This window comes from Mycteria americana, chromosome 5 (assembly GCF_035582795.1).
Source record: "Mycteria americana isolate JAX WOST 10 ecotype Jacksonville Zoo and Gardens chromosome 5, USCA_MyAme_1.0, whole genome shotgun sequence".
In the NCBI taxonomy this organism is placed as follows: domain Eukaryota; kingdom Metazoa; phylum Chordata; class Aves; order Ciconiiformes; family Ciconiidae; genus Mycteria; species Mycteria americana.
In genome coordinates this window covers 56,705,813-56,731,797 of record NC_134369.1, presented here as the reverse complement: position 1 = coordinate 56,731,797, position 25,985 = coordinate 56,705,813, and the positions used below count along the sequence as shown (strand labels likewise).

The 25,985-nt window shown below is 39.3% G+C and overlaps 1 protein-coding gene across 16 annotated transcripts in view; it reads right to left on the bottom strand.

Moving 5' to 3' along the window:
- The window catches only part of UNC79 (unc-79 subunit of NALCN channel complex), a 122,277-nt gene extending 96,535 nt beyond the window's left edge, over nt 1–25,742 (bottom strand). For 12 of the 16 annotated variants that reach the window (XM_075503480.1, XM_075503484.1, XM_075503485.1 and 9 more), the window contains exons 1-10: nt 25,598–25,742; nt 19,877–19,997; nt 13,901–14,205; nt 10,338–10,508; nt 7,272–7,364; nt 5,899–5,954; nt 5,128–5,257; nt 3,514–3,578; nt 1,527–1,615; nt 319–359 (exon numbers count right to left, since the gene is read on the bottom strand). In XM_075503480.1, coding sequence (XP_075359595.1) covers nt 319–359; nt 1,527–1,615; nt 3,514–3,578; nt 5,128–5,257; nt 5,899–5,954; nt 7,272–7,364; nt 10,338–10,508; nt 13,901–14,205; nt 19,877–19,997; nt 25,598–25,619 — 1,093 coding nt within the window. In that variant the 5' untranslated portion in view covers nt 25,620–25,742. Of the gene's footprint in view, nt 1–318; nt 360–1,526; nt 1,616–3,513; nt 3,579–5,127; nt 5,258–5,898; nt 5,955–7,271; nt 7,365–10,337; nt 10,509–13,900; nt 14,206–19,876; nt 19,998–25,597 lie in introns of those variants that run through there. The other 4 variants (XM_075503486.1, XM_075503491.1, XM_075503493.1 and 1 more) reach the window with 4 other exon arrangements.
- Between the last annotated feature and the right edge of the window lie 243 nt (nt 25,743–25,985).

Below are 25,985 nucleotides of genomic sequence, written 5' to 3'. Positions count from 1 at the left end.
TGGACACCGGTGTGGGACACAAATACTTTTAAAAAACTTGGCCCCAGTTGTGGATGCTTCGAGATTTGAAAATCTGTTCAATTGACTCTGTTTCCTCACACATAAAGAGTTGCATACTATTTCAGATAGAGGATTAGTCAATTTTTCATAGTACTTTAAGGACATTAAGCAGTATTAAGTACAAGCTACTTTAAAATTCTAAAAAATTCCTTTAGAATAGAATGCAGCATTTCAAGTAATACAGTATGCAGAAATATCAGTAAGCATAGGGTTGTACAGTTATGATTAGCTTGTACCTACCCTTAAAATACCTCTTACCTTGTGGTAGCAGAACATCAATCAACCATTCATTGTGATCCCTATAAAAATTGCATATCTAATTAGCTTTCCATTTTTTATTTATATATGCATTTATTTTTGCACAGAGGAAGTTCATCTAAATTAATGCAGTAGGACTGACATTATTCTGAAGCTGCTTTTTTACAAATGTAGTTTTAGAAATTGCAGGCTGCTTTACATTACCTCTCTTTGTTATGCCTGTCTTATTGCAAATTACCACTTTGCTGATGTTGGTCCACCATGTTCAAGGCTTTCAAAAAATTACTTTTAAGGCATTAATTTATCAAATTAAAATAGCGTGTGCTCTGAAAGTCTGATGGCTAAGAAATGATAGTGAAGAATAACAGACAAACATAGAAAAAAAATGTACCAGTACCATTTTCTGTGAGTCTCCTTAGAAGCTATGCTTCTACCAAATTCAATTACTTTTTCCTGCACCTTTAAATCAATGACGACTTAAAAATCTAAGGTGAGATGTAACTGCTTTTCCTACAGCTGGTGTGATATAAAGGTGTCTTAAACTGGGGACAAAAAAACCCATGTAGCTTCTGAACTACCTGTAACCTTGTCCATTTGAACTAATGATTGGAACTCCCCTTAAGCAGATCTTGCAAAGTAATGCAAACCAAATTAGCAATTTTAAAAAATAAAAATAAAATTTAAAAAAAAAAAAAAGTGAGGTTAATTCATCTCAGGCTATATTCCTTCCAGGTACTGGACAAGCCTGGACCAATTTCAAATCTTTACTCTGCTGCTTCACAGTATAGCCTAGAGAATAATCTGAAATACATGTTACAGAAAAGTAATGAAGTCTCTGTGGAAGACCTTTCATTGTAATGTCCTGCTTTTAACAACAACTAAAGGATAAGGAGAAAAAACATTTCATAAGCAAAAGCTTGTACATTAATAAGGTTCCCCTATCATAGTCAATGCATCCCACAGTATTAATTCATTCAGAGATCTTAACTTTAAAACTCACTACTGTTCAACCTAGATGCAAATGCCTATCATGTGGCGTAAATTTCTGTACTCCTTATTCACACTGAGTGGCAGTCTGCTCCGTATATTTCAACAGGGTTATCTATATAAATTATATGCTAATCATACTGAAAAAAAGCATAACTCCAGACTTCTGAACTCTGGAGTCTGACCATACCTGATCATTTCCCAGCTCTTAGTTTACCTACCCTGCAATTCTCTGGCTGCATTCTTCACAAAGATATAGGGGAGGTGGCTTATCACCCAAAGCCACAGACAAGGATGGGTCAATGCACATCTGAAACACAGAGAAGGAAAAGAATTAACACCTCTGTTCACTGAAGTTCACTGAGAAAGTTCAACACATTAATGCTAGGATATACAACATAACACAGCTTTGATATGTGTTGAGAGCATTTAGTATTCTGAAAGACGGTACTCAGCATCTGGCAGTACAGGATCTCAAATTATTTCTAACAAAGAGAGGGTTGTAACTGAAAATGAGAGCCTATGGGAAGAGAACAGGACATATTTCAATATCAGTATTATCACTCTCTGAAAGACAAGTATATTTTGTGTTACACATTTACATTGCATAGTCATGACAAACTTACTTTTTTTTTTTCCAAAGAGATAGTTACTTAGAGGACCCATTGCTTAGGACAAGGTAATGTAAGTCTAGATTTTTCTCTCTCAGTAACACCTCTTCCAGCAAAATCCAATTTTCAGTCATCACAGTTGTTAACTTGTCCTGGTTTCAGCTGAGATAGAAATTAACTCTATCTCAGCTGAAACCAGGACATAACTATACAGCACAATTCCAGTGACAGAATGAAGACTATGGACCCACAGTTCCCTTGGCAACATAGGTCCAAACTGTGTCTTGCATTAGCTTTTATCCTTCCACATTAGTTGGTTACAGAAAACTGTTACAGTTACAGTTAACAACCAGTTACATACATATTTAAGTGTTTTGTAGTATTTAAGGAAAAGCTGAACAGTATGTATACGCAATATCTTAACCACTTAAATCAAAATGTTTCTTACTCCATTCAAGTGCAAGATCTTATTTATAAAGACAAATGCCTCTTTGAATGTTTCTCATCGTTGTTAACCAAATTTACATTCATCTATCCAAGAGACAACAGGCTGCATTTTTCTGAGTGATGGCTGATCAAGACTGGTTCTGTCAAAGTTAAGCTAAGAGATCATTCAAAAATATTCAGGTATTTCATCTGCAAAGCTTGGAACTGTAAATGTCATTGATATTTTGCTCTAATCAGTGATTAGTCTGAATCTAGTGATCACTACAACATGAAGCAACACCTTCCAGCTTTTTTCCCTATGAAAAGGGATCAGGAAGAATGATTGGAGTGGGCAGGAAAGTGGTCCCTTGCAGGACTTGTGAGTGTCACCATTATGCCGTATCAGTATCATAGCCTGTGGAAAAGGCTCACTGAAGAACTGTTTGACTAATGTAATTATGTTAGTATATGACTTGATGCCAGGAAAATTGGTTGTATCTACATATTTAACTAGATATAAATCTAATTAATTAGTACACCTCACTGTAGTATGCTCTGGACTTGGGATGCTGTTCTTGCCTCTGCCATCAAAATGCGCTTTGATCCTGGTCAAGCCATTTTACTTTGTTACCTTCCACATAAACAGGAAAGATAATAATTTACCTCCCTCAAAGAGGCTGTAGAAGAGGTAAGTAAAGCTTTGTTAATATTTCCTTTAGGACACAGTCCAAGGAAAGGACCACAATCAGAGTAGGCGCATTGTATGACCTCAATCAAGATACCAAGGTGAATATGTACCTATGTAATTGACATAATGTTTCCTGTATATAGTAATATTTGTGCACATATTTACAAACATATATGTGTTCACGAAAATATTTACATGGATTAGCCATGAGCCAGCTTAGAATTTTATGAAGTGCTCTGCAACCATCCTCATGTTCAATACCAAGACTTGGCCCACAGCAGTTGGAGGAAATATCCCATCTTGCTTTAGGCAGCCAAAGAACATATTCACAAAGTTCTGGCCCCCTGGGTCTCAACAGGCTTTGCTGTTCCCTTAGCTCCTGCTCTTGGTCACCAGCACACAACTAGAGCATATGGCTGGGGTCAAAGCGCAACCTCCCATCCCCTAGATAGTTGGGTTTGACCCCTGAATAAATAGCAGTACCTTCACAGCAGGTTTGTTAATCGCATTATGGCATTCAATGTGCTGGCAATGAATAGGATTCCAGGCTGCAAAACCAAAACACAGCTGATTAATAAATGGAGAAAATACATTTATATTCTTTGGGTCTAGTGGTATTAACTGAGAACAAGATCCTCTTGTACTAAGTACTATACAAATATGAGAGAAGACCTAGCCATTCCTCAGGAAGCCTAATAATTACAATAAACCACCTAGTATATATATGCCTACTGACTTCTTTGGGATATAATTATGAAATGAACCATGAACTCAGCGAAGAAATGGAAAAAGTAAGACGCAGACATCCCCATTGAAGACACTTCCTGATCTCACCAACACCTTGAATTAATTAATTATCTTTCCACTCCAGGAGCAGGATGGTAGGAGTAGCTGAGTAAATTCAGTAACATTCCCAGGCAAAATGAAAACACAGCTATGATGAAGGAAAAATAGTCCAGCCACAGAAAGAGCCTTAGCTTTGTAATGACAAGAAGTAAACAACAAAGGTATGTTCAAGTGGCATCACTTGGATGCTATACAGGATGCCCCTAGGTCAAAATGCCATGCAACTGCAGATAATACTCATCCCATTCTGGGATACATTAACAGAAACTTTATATATAGGAAAATTATTCCAGTCTACCCAGCACTAGTAACAGTTCAGATGGCGTATCATGCTTAGTTTACAGACCTGCTTGCATGAAAGAAGTGATGCAGAGCAGCACAAGAAGAATGATTTTTAAAAAAAGTCAAGAAAATCTATCAAGCCTTCAAGGGAAGGCTTTAGAACAGATCAAACGTATCAGGAACATTCAGGACATACTTGAGTTGGTCTAGGGGGTCTTCAAGGTCTCTTCCAATCCTTCATTTTTGTTATTTAAAATGTCGCATTCTGGTCCAGAAATTTTAAAAGTGAACAAAACATATCCCATATGACAGAGATTATTTGAAACAGGTTGAGACAGGCAAGCAGGAAAAGCAAGTCATGAATTGCTGCTGGACAGTCCCCACCATAGAAGCACAATCCCATCAGTTTCACTGGGGAGTCCGGTGGACAGAGGACTTTGTACCATCCGCCTACTCAGCTCCAGCTGCATTGCTGTCTTTGTCTCTCATTTTCACCCTATAGTCAACCTTGAGAACTTATCCATTATACTGACTGCACCTGACATCACTTGATTTTTTTTGACAGTAACAGCCAGATAAGGAGTCTTAGCAACAGCAAGAGTGATAGCAGCTGGCACAACAAAAGCAACCAAAGCAATAATTGAAAGGAACATAAGCCAGAACCCTTGTGAAGCCAAGAAGGCAGTTTCACAGACCATTTGGTACACCGTATTTATTTCTTCTCCTGTTCTGGTTTAGTTAGTATTGGGAGTAACACAATATGTTTACTAGCCATGATCACAGTTTTTATTTTTCATAACATCTTTTGAAAATACAGAGAAACGGATATTGTATATATTTATGAAAGTACCAACTTATCGAACAAAAGATTTCAAAATACATCGCGGAACTGTAAACATGTGACATTAACACACTTATGATCATCTCCTTTATATTTATTTTGGCCCATACAAAAACAGCTGCACTGACCTGTGTACTGCAGTCCTCTGTACTCACTGATCGCCCCAGGGGGTTTTAAATTGGGCCAATAGTGAAATAACATTTGTACGGCTGGAGGTTTAACTTGAGACGGTCCATAGGCTATCACATATAGCAAATCCTAAGGAAAGACACATACAAAATGTTTATTTTGCAAGGTAAAAAACCACAATTCAATATATATTACTTCTGTTCAAAGATACCTGAACACACAAAATATACATATTTTATACCCTACCAAACATCCTTTGTATGCTCTTACAAGTAGATTAGATGACTAAATTCAACAATATGTTCACAATTGGCTTCCGAGTTGGATCAGAGCATCCAATGGCTACTGCCCACCCCCATAGTATACTAACATACAGCAAATGAAGCCTCTGTATAGCCATGGAGCGAAGAGGTGTGATATAGATAAATAACTGGATCCAGATCAGATTCAGGCTAAGACAATACTCACAAATAGTCATCATAAAAGTTCAGTCCCACATGAATGAGAAGATTGGTTGTTACTGAAATTTCTGCTAATTGGAGCCACAACCACATAGTATTTAGGAAATGGAGCTCTGTTCTACAAAACATGGCGCTGCTTCTTTAAACTAAAAATCAGAAGGGCCTTCGTCTCCATAATCAGAAGGAGGATTGGATATAAAGAGAATTTGTAACTTCTTGGCACACAGTCAGTTCAATTTTCAAGCCATCTGGTTTTCATTACTATCCAAATACAGTCATTTCCATAAGCATATATGATCATAAACTTACTTTCCATACTTCTTGCTTATATTTCATGAGGCATTCCAACAATTGGCAGTGATACACTGAGAGAGAAAAGACAGTATAGACATAATACTGAAATGGAAATTCAAGTTACAGAAGTGACATAATTAGCTGATTGGCTTTGCTTTGTCCGTCCAAAACTCTATACCTCATTTAATTACTTCTTATTTTAAAGAGTTTGCTTAAGAATCATTGCCCTGAGAGTCATCACAAAAGATGAGAAATAAAATATTAGTAACTTGTTTCTGTCAAGAAATGGAGTAAGATGAGTATTATGAGTGTACAGCTTTTTGCACAGCAATGGAGATCTTTTTCAAACGCCTCTAGTTTAAGAATACCTGCTAATTCACTTAAACTTTGTCCCTCTGGCACAGTGTAAAGCTGTAAATGGGTATCTTGTCATTCCTCTTGAGGCAGTAATGGAAGTCACATGTAACAATACATTATTCCTGTGTATACCAAAGGCTATAGGATCCACTCTGCATCAAACTAACATGAGAGCCAAATGAACTACTTTACGTGTTTGAATTCCCAAAAACCACAGGGCAACATTTTCCTCAGATGGCTGGAACATGGAATTCACAAACAAAAATAGAACATTTCATGAAAAAAACTAACTTGTGAGAGTACCTTTTAAAAACGGTGTGCTGATTTTATTTACCACTGTGAACTACGTTAGCATGATGTGACACTTCTCATGCACATACTGCAGTGTGGGGTTCCACCCCACACACACCATCTACCCATCTACATAAAACGGGAAATAGTTGACTATCGTAATGTCATGTAACAGCTCCCTCAGGTTAAATTTTGTTTCGATTTGGCTATGTGATCCCACTGATTTAACTAGGACTGCGTCACAATGAGAGAGAATAGCCTTGTGTTTAGATACTTATAACTACATTTACATTCATTATAGTTCTGTTGAGCCTGCAGCCAGCATTACCTGTCATCTTTAAAAAATAGTATCAGTTGTGAACTTGGTGGGATATGAATCATAGTATAAGACAAACTGTTACTATGAATTTCTATAGTCAAAGTTAGTGGTGATTTCTCTCCAACACTGATGTTATATATCAACACTATTTTCTGATATCAAGCAAGAGTAGATCAGAGCCTCCAATCCTGGCCTGAATGCTATTTCTTCATCACAATGAGATCTCTTATCTCCATAACAATTACTTCAAGCATGAGGCTCAGAAATTCCAGTTTTGACTAAAATCACTTATTTTTCATCCTGTGTTGGATGGCAGGACAGATTTTTCCCATCATCTGAACTTTTCTGATTGCATTTGACACAGTACTTCATGACTCATAGTTTTAGAGAGAATGAGACCATGTTGCATGTTTACACATACCTGGGTTTGATGTGTACTGCATTGCAATCATTAGCATTGATGATGCAGACAGATTGACATGTGCTGGAACACCTTCTCTTTTTGAGGATCCCACTTGAAAGAAAGGGGGAAAAAAAAAAAAGAAAACATTTTCTATTGTATAACAAGGAAAATTAGGCGAGAATAGCATATAACTGATTCCAACTGATACAAATAAAATTCCTAAGGTACCTTATCATTAAAATAAACCAAACAAAAAAACCCTAAAAAACTAGAAACATTATGTATTGGAGGTGGTGAAACCCCTTTTCTGCTGGAACAGAAATATGACTAAGAATATGGTATTGCTTCACAGAGAGCACACCTGGTTTTCCAGATCAGGAGGATTTCATTCTCAGAGCTGCACTAACCAAAGACAGTGATCTTCTCAGGCACTTGCCTTCAGAACCCAGAGACTGGTCAAAACAACGTCACTTGTATAGTCAAGTGCACCTAGGGCTTGGATTGTAGGAAAGGAGGAAGTGGAGGGTAAAGAAACAAGAAAAAATGGAAAGCCTGCTGTTGAGATATACTGATGAAGCATTGTGGTTGGTGGTAGCTGCTGGCTGTTGGTGTATGGCACAGATTACTCCTCAGGGAGCACAGGGTATTAGTTCAAGTTATAGTTACATATGAGAAAAATTAGTCCCCCTTGTTATGTGAACTGTGCTAAGATAATGATAAACACTAGCACTGAAGTGTAGCTAAGCTGTTGTAACTTTGACTTCACACATAAAGTGGCTAGAGTTCCTTCTGGTCTCCTACGAAGTGGTTACTATTAAATGGTATACTTGGAAAGACCCTGAAGAGTGTAGGTGTTTATTTGCTGAACTATAACACAGCAATATGGCTTTGAAGGCAACCTCCTACACAGAGATGTGGTATGTATCTTCCCCACCCTCACTCACAGCACTTTCCCAAGCCTGGCTGCCAGGGCCCAAATACCAAGCATTTGGGATAGAAGCACAGAACTGTAGCTACCAGTTCAGTGAGATGCTTTCATCCCTCCCATCTGGCTCTCCAGCTGCTTACACAATCTCTTGCATCCTCCTTTTCAGTTTGATTCAAAGCTGAACACTAGGGGAAGGAAAGGTTCAGCACTTGCCTTGTAAAGAAGCGGATCATTCCAGGTGGGGAAAGACTAGGACACTAATTAAAAGAGCACTCGACAGGAAAATAAGGAGGGAAGGGAAAATGGAGAATTTTTCTCTTCTATCTGGTACATCTCCACATGACCCAACATTACTATGGCTCTCTTCATTGCACTTCACTGATTCTTTTTTGAATCTCATCCACACACATAAGAGCCCCCAAATTATTACAGCAAGGTCTATTTGTATGGATTTAAATTGCAAAACACTCAGCAGCTCTAACCTGGCAATTAAAATGTGGCCATCAGCAGAAAAGTAGGACACAGTACTAGCAGCCAAATTTAAAGAGCAGCAGACTGGTTTCATACAGAGATCTAACCAAAACTGTTTGAGGAAAAAGGCAGGATGACAAAGGTTGCTCCCATGCTCTACATGGATGCAGTCTCTGCCAAGGGCAGTTGGGGAATAGTATTGATAAAGTAAACCAAGGATTTGGCTCAATCAGTTCTTTTGGAGAAGTTTTACAGATCTGAAGATAGGAAAGGATAAGTCACCTACATCAGCTGTTCTTTAACAAGTAACAGTAATGGGATGAGTTTAATGCAACATTCGGTTCTTAACCCAAAGAGGACCTATTGCACACATGTATGAAATATATCTTAGTAGTTTTCATTTGCATACTGTTATTAGACCTGTCAAAGGTAACAGAGAAAACATCACTGCAATGTCTTACAAGGGACTATTTTACATGGGGAAACCGAAGTACAGAAGAGTTAAGGGATTTCTCCAAGATCACTGACTGGTAGAGCCAGAAAATGTAGGTGATAAATTTCCATAAAATCTTAATCTCAAAACACTGGACCATGCGTCTTTCCATGTTCTAACAGCATCTTCTATATGCTTAAATGATACCAGTGTTGATCTCTACAAAGTTGTTCATGTTTTTCCATAAAGGTCTGGAATACAGATAAGGAGACATTCTCACAGAATCATGGGATGGTTGATGTTAGAAGGGACCTCTGGAGATCATCTTGTCCAACCCCCCTGCTCAAACAAAGGCCAACCAGAGCAGGTACTCAGGACCTTGTCCAGTTGTGTTTTGAACATCTGCTAGGATGGAGAATCTGCAACCTCTCTGGCAAACTGTTCCAGTGTTTGATTACCCACACAGTTAAAAGGCTTGTGGTTAAAACTGACTTTTAATATTGATCCTAATGCTTCCATCCGCAGAATATGGTTAAATTTCTCGCTGCTACTGAAATCCCATCAAGTTTTTTATCAGGTACATAGACGAGCATTCAGAACACACCTCAGGATTCACATTCAGCAGGGATTATGAACTTATGTAATCATGTGACACCCTCGGTGGGGAAAGAAAAAAGAAAGAAAGAGAAAAAAAGGCAGGCACTGTCACATTCAGTCTTAACACTTATGGACAGGAGACACTACAGACACAGCTATTTAGTACAGAACTTAAAGAGAAAATGCCGAGAAGAGAGGGAAGGAGAAAAATCAGAAATTCATCACATCATTACATTTAGAAGAGTAATTCTTGTACATCCAGCTTTAGTCCAGATGCAAAAATTACGCATGTTGCTATAGCATCTATCGTTTCAGGAGCAGTTTGTCCATTGATTCTGTATTCAAAACTCCCACTGCTGGCACTGAAAGTTCTACGAGTCTGAAAACAGTGTGTTTCTTAAAGAAGCTAAATTTCACCCTTTAAATGAAGGAAGAATTCACACAGCAACAGAGCATAATAAATAAATAAAAATTGTAGAATTATTTCCCTTTGAAAAATAGTCACATGGAATTATTTTACATATATACATACAGTAGACTGATGTCCCATTACAATTCTATGACAGATCAAACTTTGACTCCTACAGTCTGATACTATTATAGCAGTGCACCATGTTTTCTGAGACATAACAATACTAGAATGAGTTCTACTTACATATAGCCATAGGCAGAAAAGATGTGCTGAGATACTCTATAATATCCTTGTGCAGAAATGGAGGAAAGGTAGCTAGTGTTGAAATCATTGTATAGGGTAAAGTACTCAAAATATCATCATTGAGAAAAGGAAGTAAGCATGTTGTAGTGTAAAAAATTGATTGCCCAAGATCTGTTGAATAAAATGAAATAAATACAGAATCATTACAATGAAAAAATAATTATGACTATGCACTTTTTAGTTTACAAAACTATAAAAAAAAAAACATTTAAATTCATGTTTTCCCCTCAAAGTAATTTGGAAAGTAAATCACTATAGACAAGAGACTTCACCCATCATTTTTAAGCCTCTCCTAAAATAGAGGAAAACAGCTGTTCAACAGTACTCAGAAGAGTTTGGAGGGAATATGAATACTACAGCCAGTAAAATAATTGATTAAAATCAATGTTGATTTTAATCATATAGTGATTAACATACAGTGGCCTGCATTTAAGCAGAGATGTTATTAGAATCAGAATTTGGCCTGCTTTTGCAAAAAGCATTCTAGACTTTATCAGCCATAGAAAAATAAGATTTTGATCTTAATTACCCTCAAGAGAGCTGTAAAGTACCCCCCACATAGAGACTACAGCAAGTGTCACTGTATTTTTCAAACAACATGTGATTAAAATATGGATCTCGTTTTCCTGGGAAGCCATTGAGGCCAAAAATGGCCAAGGCTTAAAAGGAAAGGAATATTTATCAAGAATTTCCATACTTACTCTAATTAATTATACTACAACACTTTGAAAAGGATACTTAAGAAATGTGCAACATTTCAAGATCCAGAGGGAAGGGATAGGTTATTGTGTATTTGGCCACTGTGGCATCTTCCAAATGAGGAATTGAGCTGGGGCAAATAACCCCCTGAGAAAGTTTACGGCACTCAACAAACCCCAAGTGTGAACCTGTATGATGATCCCAATATATCATAAGGCCTTTCACCTGCATGAGGGATTCCTTTTGTTACTTACTCTGTAACCTTAAGTATGTTACACAGGCCTTGAGTCTCATCTGTACAACTAGGATGATTTAAAACTGCCTCCGTAAAGTGCTCAGAGATCTATAGCTGTAAACATCATGAGTCATAGTAAGAATTAAAATTAGCACTCCATTTCAGTGGTTCTGGCAAGTCTTCTATGCAAGGGTCTAACCAGACCCTTAATGCTAGAGAGTGTTTCTCTCTTGCAATACGTAGTTACCAGCTAAGCATTGAGAGTTGTGTATAATCTGATTGGACCAAAGCTCAGGACCGCCTAGTGCACCAGTTGTACTTACCCAAACAACATTGATTGTTCTGATAAAAAAAAATATATTTCTTTTAGTCAAATGCTAAGCTGAGGGAGAAATAAATAACAAGTTGTATTGCAAAATTTAATTCTCCGTACACAGAACCATAGAAAATAGCAAGTGACCTCCCCTTGCCCCAAGCATGAGTCAACCAAATCAGTCCTGGCAGATATTTATCTAAACCTTTCTTAAAAATCTGCAAGACAGTTCACTCCTTCTCCTGGCAATTCATCCTAACCATCTTTAACATAAAAAGGCTTTCTTTTTTTTTTTTTTAAATTTCCATTGCTGCAGTTTAAGCCTATAATTTCTTATCCTAATCAACTGTAACCACAAATAGTTTGGTTTAGTTTATTTCTCCTCGCAGCAACCTCTACATATTTGTTTATGATAATCATGTCTCCCTTCCATTTTTCTCTAAGCTAGACAAACTAAGTTCTTTCTGTTTTTCCTCACTGTTCACATTTTCTAGACTTCAAACCATTCTTGTTTCTTTTTCCTGGACTCCTCCCAAATGGTCCATGTCTTTCTTGAAGCCAGATGGACAAATCTGAAAATTTTACTCCAGCTGAGGCCTTGCTAGGGCTGTTAGAATGATAAACAAAATGCTTTGGGTGTCTCATACACAAAACACCTGTTTACATATTGCTAGAATAACATTAATATATTAGTGACTTATGGGCTGCCTCTGATCTACTGTAACACCCACATCTCTGCAGTACGGCTTTCAAGCTAGTATTTCCCCCATTTCATTTCTGCCTTTGATTTTTCCTGCTTAAACGTAATATTTTACATTTCTCTTTTGAAGATGTTTCAAAACAGAATGCAATCTGCCAAGATTGTTTTGAATCGGCTATCTTTCACACAAAGGACATGCTATTCACCATGTTGATAACCTCTGCAAATCAAAGTGCTCTCTCGTTTCTATCAGTAAAAAAAGTAAGTAAAAAAATTAAAATATTTAATAACACTAGACCCAGCACAGACTCCTGTAAGATTCCCACTTGGTATACCCTTCCAGCTGACAAGAGCCACTGGTAATTACTCCTGGAGTGTTTTCCTCACTCAAGTGGGGACCATATGTCCCAGATTGCCTACTAGGATGTCAAGTGACACAGCAATAAAAGCCTGACTAAGGACAGGAAAACCCCACCAGGAGAGTCATTGTGCTGCCATAAAAAGAAATTATGTTTGCTCAGTGTTACTTGTTCTTTACAGGTCTCCACTGCTTGTTAATTATCACCATGTTATCTATTTACAAAAAGACTGTTTTGATAATTAACTCCACCATTTCTAGAAATTTAAGCTAAGTCGACAAGTCTATAATTTGCTAGGAGCCTAGTGCAGTAGTCTGATTCAAAACATGCTGCTGCCAACTCAAAAGGAATTCAGCATTTAACAGGAACAACTTTCCTCCTCAAGAATTTCAGCAGTGTATTAGATTGACAACAATCTTCCTATACTGAACTATGTAAGTAATACACCCTGATACCATGGTGAAAATTAATATTTGACTTATGTAACATAGGGAGAACACTGGGCTCCTGAATCCCAGTATGGAAAGCCACAGAGTAACAAGCCAGACATATGCAGAACTTGAGGGAAAACAACATAAATACAACACAGTCACAAAAAATCTTGTGATTAACTAAATCAAAACATAAGAAAATACGTCTTTTCTGTAAGTCAGACAGAGATATTGCTATCTTTTTACCCAGGAATATTTTAAAGCCATCTCAAATCACCATTACCATGGTTTTTCTTCAACTAAATGTATACTATGTTCTATTTAGAGATGGACCTTCACCAAAACACTCAATCTGCATATTCATTATAGGCCAGATATCCATTTGCAAGCAATCTGTGCCTTTTTAAGAGAGCCACGCCAAAAAGACCGGTCTGAAGATATCCCAGCAGATTCAAATTCAAAATCCAGATTTTTTTAGACCCATCTGTATTATTTTTGTTACATACCATTGTATTTTAGTTACATACCACCAGCATATCACTAAAAATCAGACAACCTCAGAATTCAAACCCAAATCCACAGTTAGCAAAAAAACATCTTTTATTTAAGAAAGTCAAACCAAACACTTGGATATAAACGCATCCCAGGAGATTGAATTCCAGATCCAGGTCAGTTTAGGCCCATCTCTTCTACTGCATTTATGCATCATTCATGGATTCACAGCACTGAAGTTAAGCGTACTGGAAGGGTTCAAGGGCCTGCTTACCATGTTGACCATGTTGTAGCAAGGGAACTAGATCCAGCAGTGTCACCAGTGTCACGTAAAGTCCTTGATAGTCCAAAGATGGGTAGTCTGATAACTGAGCATCACGACTTTGCTGGCCACGTTCAGATGGAGCATCTCGCAGGACGCTGTAAAGGAGGGAGCGAGTAACAGTAGGGTTGATGGAACTGACCTGTGGTCTTAGAGATGGGGTGAGTGGGAATGGCACAGGAAAAAGACACATGGTCATGGGCACTGTCAAATTGGAGGCATCTTGATTCTCCTTCTTCCCTGTGCGGGACAAAATGCTGTTGGGGGGACAAAGAAAAAAAAGAGACAACAAAGACACAAAGAACAGCACATTACATTGAAATGACACTATAAAACAAATAATAAAACACCAGATACCTCCCACATAAGATGCAATCACTACCAAAACCAGTGTGTCTACAAATCTAGCAACCATTCACTTTCATGCTTCAGGATAAGAGAATTAAAAATTGACATCTAGGAAAATTTCATTGCATCTCATGTGTTATCTGGTTCATAAGGAGCAAAAATATAAAAATGCATGTTTCAGTGCCCTACCCATGTTTCACAGTTAAGAAAAATTCTGAGAATTAAAAGTGTTTGCTATGGAAAAATAGCTGTGTCAAAATAGGCTGGTATTTTGCTCCGAGATTCTGAGGATTTTGAGATATTCCCCCCCCCCCCCATAATCTTTTGAACCAACTGACTGAAAACATGCAAAACATAGGTGTGGCACTTGCAGAAACATGTTTCAGCAAAGAATAAACATGTGTGTTTGTTAAGATAGTCTTAAAAATCACATGTTTATTGCATTAAAATAATGTCTGTATGTATTTTATGATACTGTTTCATGACCACTCACTCAGTATCATTTGAGATAATGAAGTTTAAACAGGCACATGGATTTAGAAATAATATAATATTTCTAAAATGTTAACTAAACTACATTTGGAAAAGTTATAAAATAATATATAGTAGATGGTCTTTAGCATATGTTTGTGAGCTAATGATAATGGTTGTTTATGTGTGTTTTTAATTTTGCCCATGTTTAGGGAGGAAACATTTTACTTTATGAATACAAACACTCCTTGGGTAAATAGTTACTTTCAAAAATCTAAGGGCTAAGCAAGCAAGACCAATTATGTAACTGCAGATCAGACAGTATGTTACCATACATTCCTGCTGTTACTTACGTTATTATTCAACAAAACTCACTATAAACTAAAGGAGAGATAATTTCAAAAAATAAAAAGGATTTAGTGGGAATCAAAATAGAGGCTATACGTCAACCAGCTTGTTATGTCGTTTTAAGAATGTTGTAAACATGGTTGTAAACATGTTAATCTAATTTATTAAAAAAAATAAAACCCACTGTTTTAAATAGAAATAAATTGTCACTTAAGCAGTGTTATATTTTAGTTATCAGGCAATTATAGGGTTAGTTCATAATCTTCATATGTGCCTATAAAATATAATACACGTTTTAAATATGTTAAACCACACACAATGCTTTTTTTTTTAAAAGCACTTTTTGCACCTCTTAGTGGTTGGGATTTCCAAAAGCAGTTGCTGTTGGTTTAACTCTGTTCCCAAAGTCAGTGTTAAAACTTATAAAAGACAAGTCAGTGTCATTAAGATTTTCACTGACTAATGAAGAGCAGAGTTACGTCAAGAGGGAGCACTTCTGGAAACCTCTGTCCTCTTTAACAGTAGAGAAATCCCTATCGTATAATCACCTTAGCACAGATATATCTTACCTCACAAGTCAATTCAACAATTTACACAAGTAAGCTAAACTCTCGCTAAGGTGCTTATAAGAGAAGGTGTCACTCATTTGCGATATATATAAAACACTTTCACAAGTACAGTTCTATGCCAAGTGGCTACTATCACATCACACTTGCAGTCAGAGATGACAGACATAGTCTGTTTTAAGAAACTACATACTTTTTTATTTTCCTGTTTTATTGTTCCTTACATATTTGGCAGATTATTTTGGTTTCTGTTACCCAATGTCCAGTACAAGAAACGTGGTGACTGTCATGACAGTGTTTATGAAATCATATCAGAAAATCACCTAAGATCTAGTATGACTTTAAAAAACAAGTGATCAGAGTGGTGATTCCTTTTTAATTTGCTTGATGTTCATTTGCCATACTTTGCAGCTCATGTTTAGAGACATGAAGGTACTAAATTATATTCCTTCCCTGTCTACCAACAGATGATACCAATTACCCATCCCTTTACTTGCCAACACATCACTTCAAGCGCACTTATTCCAGAAAGCATATTACTGTATTAATTAATCCTTGCTTTGGAAAGTGTAAGGCAGTGATGGAGAGCTTACAGTCTAGGCTTCCCTTTCTTTTAACACAGAGCTATGGCACATCTATGATTAGAGGCCAAAGCACACCATCTTGTATCTTGATCAGGGCATCCTTCTGTTCAGTTCAGGAACAGCAATGAGACCATACCTAAATTCCAGCTGCAACCACCCCAAATTTAGGGGGGGGAAAAAAAAAACCAACTTTCAGACCCAGGCTTTTGCCTGACCCATATGTTTTAAAAGCAATAAACAGAAGAGTCAAAACTGAAAATCTAGGAAGTTCCCTAAGACCAAGATACAATGATTGCAGTTTGCTCCTGTTTGTGTTCAAACAAGCACTGAGAACTTGGAGTGTCTGCAGATCATAACTCCACACTGAACTTGCTCCATGACAAGTGACAAAGCTACCAGGGCTTGTTTCAAGATTTGTACATCTTTGCTGCAAACCTATCCCAAAATTACTGCCTTCCAGGAAAGGTTTCCTAGAATGGGTACAAGAGAATTGCATCTCGCCAAGGCAGCAAAACAAGCTTGACCATTAATTAGCCACTGGGCATTTATAACTATTCCTTATGTAAAACATTTTACTTAGAAATACATATGGAGAATTTTCTCCAAGAAAATGTGAAAGAATGTGCTGTTCTGCAAGGTGTTTATTAAGTCTTAGATCATTCCTCAAATGAGGGAGAAAACACTGAAAATGAGCAGGGCATGAAACAAATTCATGCTGTAATGTAAAGAAATGCTTTTGCCCAAAGAGAAAATTAAGGAAGAACTAAATGAATCAATGTGCTATGCATTGTGTATGGTGATTTTATGTGATGTTTGTTCATAGAAATAAGGAATTTAATTTTTTCAGCCATTCCACATCTGTTCCCCCCACCCCTGAGCTTGTGATTTATTGAGGCTATGTACAGAGCAAAGGAGCAAATTAATCCCTCGTGCGATCCAACTATAGCTAGCAGAATGACACCAGATATGAATGTGATCCAAAACAGTGGGCTTGCCCCACTGAAAAGAACACAGTCAACGTGTCCATAACATGGAAAGGTAAAAAGTATAATAAACTGTAAAAGCTACACCTGTAAAACACAACCATCATATGGAATTTCTCTGACTAATCACTATTCCTCCATTATTCCTTTGACTATGTATGTTCATCAAGAAATGTTTATCCTAAAAAATTCAGCTGCAAAGAGAGTACACATCAAACTGGGAAATATTTTTTAAAGCTATTCTAAAATAGTAGATGATCACAAGCAAACTACTGTGAAGACCAGATCCAAAATCTCCAGAAATCAATGGGCATTCTTGCTGTTTGATCAGTATTCTCTTAGCAGCCCAAATTCATTGCATATGCTCTGTCTCAAGCTAGAAAGATTATTCTCCACCATGTACTTCTACCATTGATGTTAAACCTTGTACAATGGAGTTTCAGTGTAGGAGGCAGAAAGAAGACTCAGCATGCAAAATATCCAAAGAAATTTCTTAACACACTCTTCAGAAAGGTTCTTAACCAGTCTGTTTAGTTTTAGGGTAAATCTTGCAGAGATCTGCACACAGGGGGTGGGAGTTTCCTTCTTTCCATCTGCCACACTAAATACAGGGTGTGTTTTGTTTTGCTTTTTTATCCAGCTTCTTTCTTAGTATCAGCAAATGTATAAACTTATACTGGTTCAACCACAGCACTCAGGCTTTGACCCACAGTTGAAATTCCCCAGTTACGGGGATTTAGAAAGTGGATTTGACCTTGCTGAGTATCAGAACTCAGTCCACTTAAATTTAGATCCAAGTTCTGGCTTCAATTTCTGGTGCCCTTTCAGCTCTAAGGCTGATCAGATCCCAGATCATGAAGAACAAAGCCATTTGTGTAGCCATTTGTATCAGATATGAGTATCACTTCTGCCCCATGAGGTTCAGCAACAACAGGATTTTGGTTCAGTCCCATTCTGAACATGAAATAAAGAAATGGCGTTGCTCAATTGTGCAATTGCTGCCCTGATTTCTTATCTGCTCTCATAGTTGGTAAGTATAAAGCTTTTTCAGTAAGACCAGAAACATCACTGCTCATGAAGTATGAATAATTTGTCACACAGGACATGCTAGCTGTACTGCTTAGAAAGATGAAGCCAACAGGGTGGTATAAAGACACTTTCTTTAAGCAGCAGACTCTAAATCCATCCTGTCCCAATGGACTTCTGCCCAAAAAGAAACAAATCTCATTATAACACTTGCTAGTTACAGCTAAGAGAGCAAATGTTCAGAATCAAGTCCAACTTTCTTGCTTTAACAGCTTAAAGGCCCACAGCATTTAAGTAGAGGCTGTTTTGTCATACAGAATGTTACTTAAATGTGATTTAAGTGTGTGTGTTGTGCAAAGAATCCATCAAAACAGCCTGATATGGGAGCAGAGCCACATTTCAGAGGTATCTTCAGTGACTCTTTGAATATTTGTTTCTCCCTGCTGCAATATAATGAGACAAAATTTAATTTATTGATCTCAGGAAAAAAGCCCTACTCATTGTCGTAAGTTTCTTTAACACTCTAAATGATGAGGGAAACAAATTTCACAGTGGTTAAACAATTATACTCTTGAAATTTTCAAAACAGGAGGTTTTTAAGTTTGCAGTGAACATGTGTTCCACTGATAATGAGTATTTGTCTATGTATCTTTCCTTCTCATAAAAAAGGTCAAGAATTTTGATACATCCCACGCACTTTAAATGAATGTTAGAATGAACTACTGTCATCCTTTCAAGTTTAAATTCTTGCTTCTCAACTTGTATACATCATAGGGGTATGTGTACAAATATATGGGTTAATTGTATTTTGTTAATGTTTCCTCATGAAATAAGGCAAACAGCTGTATTTCCAAACAAGCTTCTAACAGCAGGGTCAATCCTTCCAGATACAAATCAGGAAGCTATGCATAGAAATGCAGCTTTAACTGCATTTAACTAATTAAGTCTCACAATTTTTCCTATCTTTTTATCAAGACAAGAGGTAGTATTTCCTATTCAAAATGTATTCTGTAATCATACGGTATTTAGTACTATATATTATTACTAAATATTGCACTAAATCAAAACCCCAGGTCAGAACAATCCTGACCTGTTGTTGCCATCCAAATCCAGATCTGTATACAAACTTCGTGTCTACTTGTTCTGTTATAAGGGACTGAACCAGAACCCAAACCTGACAGCCAGCTGAACTATGGCACAGTAAGAACCCAGTTCTGCTCGTCTGGCTCATTGCTCTAGGATCCTGAGGCACCAGGACTGTCACAGAGGTCATGAGTATACACATCTAAAACTCTATAGGTCACAAACTCCTTTCTTCACAAGTTCAGCATGTTTGTGCATTCAGCTAAGTCTTAGGAGGGCCAAGCAAATGTGTAATCAACCAAGTTTATTTTAGAATCAGCCACTCAATAAGCAGCTCAACTGGGCAAATTGGGCAACAGCCACAGAAGAGATTAATTCATACCATTCCTTTCTTAAATTATGCTCTGACTCTTTTTGGCTGAGCATTGACCCATTAAATCTTGCAACCAATTCGAAGTCAATCAATACCGCCTTACAATTCTTTAGCTTTTTTCTTCAAGAGCATCAGTTAAAACTTACCTCAATAACGTCTGAGAAAAGTATTTCAGAGTATTTGCAATGTCAGTTCCAGAGGGCACAGGGTAAATGTTGTGAAGAACCCGGTTGTGGTATTCCTGAAGGTAACGGATTTTGGAAGCAACTACATAAAAGACAAAAAACAAACACAAAAACTTTCATTTAGGTTTTTTGCAGACTTTGACAGAATCATGTCTGTTCCTACCATTTCTGATTATTTTTTTATTTAAGAACTAAACTGTAAAAACCAGAAAATTCTTTACATTCCTTCTATTTTGACTGAATAAATTGAATACTCCAGTGCAAGAGTGCCAAGGGGAAGCCACAGAAGCAAATGCCTGCATCTGTATTAGACCAACTTAGTGCCAGTGAATTAAAAAAAAAAAACACCAATAAACAAAATAAAACAAAAAAATGCACTTCTTCTGTGTCTCCAAGGATCTCAACATTCATTTATAATGAATGAGTCATTGGATCACAGGAGGTTCATGTGAGACGGATAAATATTTCTACAGCCAAAGCAGAGATAAAAGCTAAGACAGAGAGAGCTTAAGTGATTTACTTCAGGACATACATTTACTTTATGCAATGAACTAAAGATATGACAAGATCTGTGCTGTTTATTTAAGTGTCTTAGGAAGCCTGATCAAGCAGGTAAGGGGATTTCAAAGAGCAGTAGGAGCTCTACACCTTTACTGAAACCATTTTGTTTGTTTGTTTTAGAAATAATAGTGGGTTTATTTTCTAATACAGATCCTTGTTCAGTATTGGAAAAAAGTGATTACCCACCATAGCTGCAATGCCTTACACTGCCTGTATGGCACAAGACAGTCTCATGCAGACACACTTGAGCACACTCTGAACTCTTTTTCGCTCTGCTCAGACTAATCTCTGCTGAGAAACAGCGTGCATTGGCTGTGGCAGAGGGCTGCACCAGCTCAACTGCACTTCCAGCTAGACTGCTCAGCAGTTGTTCATAGCTTCACTCTGTACAGACAAGGCCTCAGTGAAAGCAGAGCTGGCTGGAAACTCTTAATAATGTTAAAAGTGCACCAAGACTGTGTAATAGGCAGTTAAAAGGGAAGATGCTTCTGAATGACTTCAGCCCTTGAGCATATGGATTATGACAGCCTTTCACTACACCAAGATATACCTTGTTCTCCTACAGGGCTCCTTCAGTGTGGAAGATAAGTTGTGCTTCCTAAATGAGCAATTAGTCAATACTTTGTTTTATTCTCATTGTCAAATGGCATTTATTAAAGAATGAATACCATTAAGTCCTCCACTGAATAGAAGGGCACTAACTTCCTGAGAGACACCCCTATGTCTCTGGCTGCTGCTGTATCTGAACATTTCATGAGCATTCTGATTTTTTTCTATTATCATTGACAAGCTGAATAAGAAGGGGTAACATTGTATCCATATTACAGAAAAAGACTGAAGGACAGACACCAAGATCAGTGTCTGCAACTGCTGTTGGAGGCTCAGCTTGAGATACTGAGAGCCATTTTGCCAGAATAGATAGCAGTATGTACTGGACTTTCACGTCCAGTAAACAAAAGCATCTGTGAGTGCTCAGTCACACAACAAATGAGGTTGGACAATTTCAAGCCAGTTATCCATAAAATGAGGAACACTCAAATAATCATCAAGCGAAGAACACTGTTTGCTTGAATTGCATAACAAGAAACCCAGCACCCAACAGCCCTCATCATGATCATCTTTTCTCCTGTTTCCTGCTGTACTGACCATACCCTCCCAATTTCCACAGCAAGCAAGGCTTCTACAGATAAAAGCCTCCCTCACGATATTACCCTGCTTCATCACAGGGAGAAAGCCCATCATATGACTGAACAGGGCTGGGATCTATGGGAAAACAGCAAGTAAAAATGGAATTAGGGACACTGTCATAATGCATATGCAAAAGTAATAAAGTAAGGATGCATGAGCAACTTTCATTATACTTCCTCACTTTTAAGTGTTTTACTTCACAAATTTATTTTAAGGTGACATTAATGGATAATTAAAATCAATCACTACTTTTCTTTCTTCCCCCCAAACAACTGAAAACAGAAGTTTTGTCACATGGAATCAGATTGCCTCAGTATAGCGAGGAGCAAGTTCAGCGCCTTTCAGGCCACCGCACAGGCCTGCGGCATGTGAACTGTGCTCTGCAGTAGGTTATCCCTGTGTCTGCGAGACCAGCCATAACTAGCTTCCTACACACTCCCAAAACCACTGGGGTAGTAACATTTGGTCATGATGTGTTTCACACCAGGTTACAGAAGTTTATTTTAGCAGTCCAAGACCTGTTTTCCCCTCCTCGTCCCACACCTCATTCTTTTTGCCCACTATCTCAGTTTCAGTCCCAGATTTCCAGGCCAGTTTACCAGATTATTTAGAGATAGACACTTTTTTTTTTTTTAACTGTCATGAAGACCCCTATAAAAACTAATCTAGATTAGGTTAGATTAAGGAAGGAATTACTTCATAAATGTATTTTGTGACGCTACTTTCTCTTGCCGGGGAGAAAAGAATATGAAGCCAGGCAGATTTGCAAAGAAAACAGACCACATTTCACAGTACCCAACAAAGAACATTTCACGGCAAGATGCACAGTTTACTGTGGCTGCCATGGTTTGCTGTCAGATATCTGTAAGTGAATTGGATTAACAAAATGCCAAAGATGATGTCAGAATTCTGGTCTAGATGTATTTCAGAGAACTGTCTGCCTCTCTACAGCTACTTACTTTCAATACAGGGTATAGGATATCCAGAATCACTTTTTTTTTTTTTTAAATAAATAGATTTACTTCTTTATTCTATTAATCAGAATTGTCACGCAATTGTATCAGGCAAAATACCAAAACAGAAAACTTATTTATAAAGCCTAAATATTAACATTAGCTTTAGGTTAAAGATTTTTAACTGACCTCTCAGTTCTGTTTTGCAGAACGCTGACAATTTCAGCACAGCCTCCCAAAACACAAAGAACCTTCTGAAGGAAAGCTCCAGAACAAAACTTTGCCAGCTTTCAAGATACAGAATTGTGTGAATGACCCAATTTTCTGAGTTTCTGAGCACCCAGAGATACACTTTGAAAAGTGTATCTCTAAGTCACAAGTACTTAGCCATTGTCATAGTCATCACATAAAACAAATTTTAAAAAGAAAAAAAAAAAGAAAAAGAAAAAAGTTATTCCACTGTGCTTTGCTGGGTACCTCTCTAGGATCTACACAGACCTAACTAAACTCCCTAGCCCCCTTGTAAGCATTGACTGAATCAAGAGTGAAACCATTAGGAGTCTTTAAAGATGGTCTTGGTTGCTCCACTGTCCTGGAGAAGAACAGAGTGGGCATCAGGCATTCCCAGCACATTACTTACCACAACTAAACACCAGTTACAGCTATTTAAGGTGAAAAAGAACTAATTTTCTCTGCATACAACAGAACACCTCAGGCATGCCGTGATGAGTCAAATGATGAAAGTCACTGTCAATACTGCTGGTATGAGATGCGAGATGCATGTGGTCACAAAAAAGGGAGGCTTCTCAAGACGATTTCCCAGACTGCCACCGTTTTACCTGTTATTCATACAACCTGCCAAAGAGCTGTGGGGTAGCCACAGATTCATGTTTAGACCAGCACCTCTTCTGTTTTGATCAGTGTGTTTCCTCATTCGTAGTGATTTGGTGCCGTTCTTGGTAAAATGAGATTCATTAATGACACATGACAACTCCTTTCCGAGACATTCTGGTTCTTGCCTGTCAGTCAATGAGGGCAAAAGCAACAACAGCAACAGTTGAGGTTTGAAGGTTTGCCTGATAGTGATGCATGCACATCAATATAATCCTTGTCGGAGTCCATCGCCATTTGTCAAAAATTGCAGGTGAGGGAATCTTGAAGTTGTGTAGAGACAAAGACATTTGGTAATGTCATAAGAACTAGTCAGGGGAACAGCCTTGGTAAACAAAATACATTCAGTAGGTTAGAACGCACAGGATATGTCCATTAACCAAATACTCTACCTGGAGCATCATGAAAAAGAACGTTAGGACACAGAAAGATCTGAAACCTGGATCCCAAGTAAATCTTAAAATAGAGAGCAACAGGGACACAGCAGGGCAAGATGCAGTGTCTTGAACAGTACAAGGGGATGAAAAGAAAAAACAGCCAAGGAGAAAATATGAAAGAGAAGCTCAAACAGAGCAGACCAAAAGCATTAGGAATGGAAGAACAGAGAAGGCAGAATAGAAAAGGAAGAAAATGCCAAAGGCAGCGTTGGGACAAAAGGCAGCAGAAATTCTTCCACATGCCAGTGTGAAAGAAGCATAATTAATGTACAAGTATCACAAGAAAGAAGAAACAATTACAGAACTCAGGTGGGGGGTGGGGAAGGCAGAAAGAACAGAATGGTACAGATCCGAACATAGCACACGTTAGGGCTGTTGCACAGTCAGAACATTGTGTCTCTATTTATGAGGCCAAAAGTGCATCCCTACAGCAATAAATTAGCATTCACATAATACTTTAATAGCAACATCATCCATCACTGTAAATAAGCAGTAAACCCTAAAGGAAAAAAATGGAAGTATTCTTTTCCTTACATCAGTTCAACATAGGCATATATAAATACAAGGATCCTTCCCAGTGATCTGGAGGAAGGAGACAGCAAGTCTCAGCATGTGAAGTGTCAGATCACATAATGTCATCATGGCAAACATCAATCCAACCTATTGGTCACAGACTGCCTGGCTCACAACCATGACACTGTATCAGGAGAGAAAGTAGCTTTGATATGGGTGACAAGCTCGACTACCCTAGTATTTTTCTTTAAGCCTCCCACCAAGGCTCTTGCACAGACACATCAGTTGTTATCAGCAGTAACAACAGTGGGGAACACTAGCATGGCCCAGCTGCTGACGTCCCAACCACCATGTCATCTGATCTTGCTCCGATCAGATCTAGCCAACACGGTGGTTAAAATGCCCGTGACTGTGAGGAGGCATGCCAGGCCCCAGGCAGGGGGATGGCAGCACCCGGGGGGCTCCTGCTGGGAGACTCTGGGGGCTGTGGCAGGCAGCGTGTAGGCAAGACAGTAACACCTAGTCTACATTCACTCAAAAGCTGAACAGCACAGGCAAGAATGACAGCACACCTCCCTTCTCTATCTCACAGCAAGACCACCTTCAAGATGGCAACACATGGGTCACCTCTGGTCTCTGCAGTCGGCTCTCCAGTCTCTCAGGTGGGTACATCCTTTGGGACAGGGCACAGCACCGGCAAGCGAGGCAGGCTGGACCCTTCCCGCCGCGGGGCCGAGGGCCAAGCCGGCGGTCACAGCCTTAACTGAGATCCCTGATCCCTCATTTCTTCCCCTCAGGTCCCCGGCGCTGCCTTTGCACAAACACACCGCCCCCCCAGAAGGGCCACCCCGCCACCGAGGCGCGGGGCGGGAGGCGAGATGCTCCGGGGGCCGCCGCCACCAAGCACTCGGCGGCGGCTGAGACAGAAAGAGCCAGAATGCAGGCAGCCCCCCCTCCCCTTGCACTAGCTGCTACGCGGACGCCACATAAGGCGGGAGGAGGCCGGGCGGCGCTACCCCGCCGGGGCGACTGACAGCCGGCAGCAAGGCAGCCCCACGGGCGGGAAGGCGCCCCTGGCCGCCCGACCCCCGTTCCCCTCGGACAGTCCCCGGTCCGCGCCGCCTGGCCCCGCCACTCACACTGCTCCGCCTTGGTGGACATGCTGCCGCCCCGCTCTGCCCCTTAGCCGCCGAGGAGCGCCCGCCCCCGGCCGCGGCGAAGGCGGCGGCGACCGCTTGGCCTCAGCACCGGTGCCGCTGCCGCAGGGCTGCGGGCCGGACAGCGGCGGGCGGGCGGGGCTGGGCGGGAACGGACTCTTAAAGGGAAAGCGCGTCTGGCGGCCGGGGGCGGGCGCGGCTGCGGAATGGGGGCGGCCTCGCAAGGGACGAGGCGGGGGGGGGTCCGCCTGCCCCGCCCGCCCCGGGGCAGCCCTGAAGCACCCGCCCCAGGCTGGGACGTTATCCCGCCTTCGGCACCGAGCTTGCCACAGCGCTGGGGCAAGAGGTGCCGGGCCGGACGATCTTGACC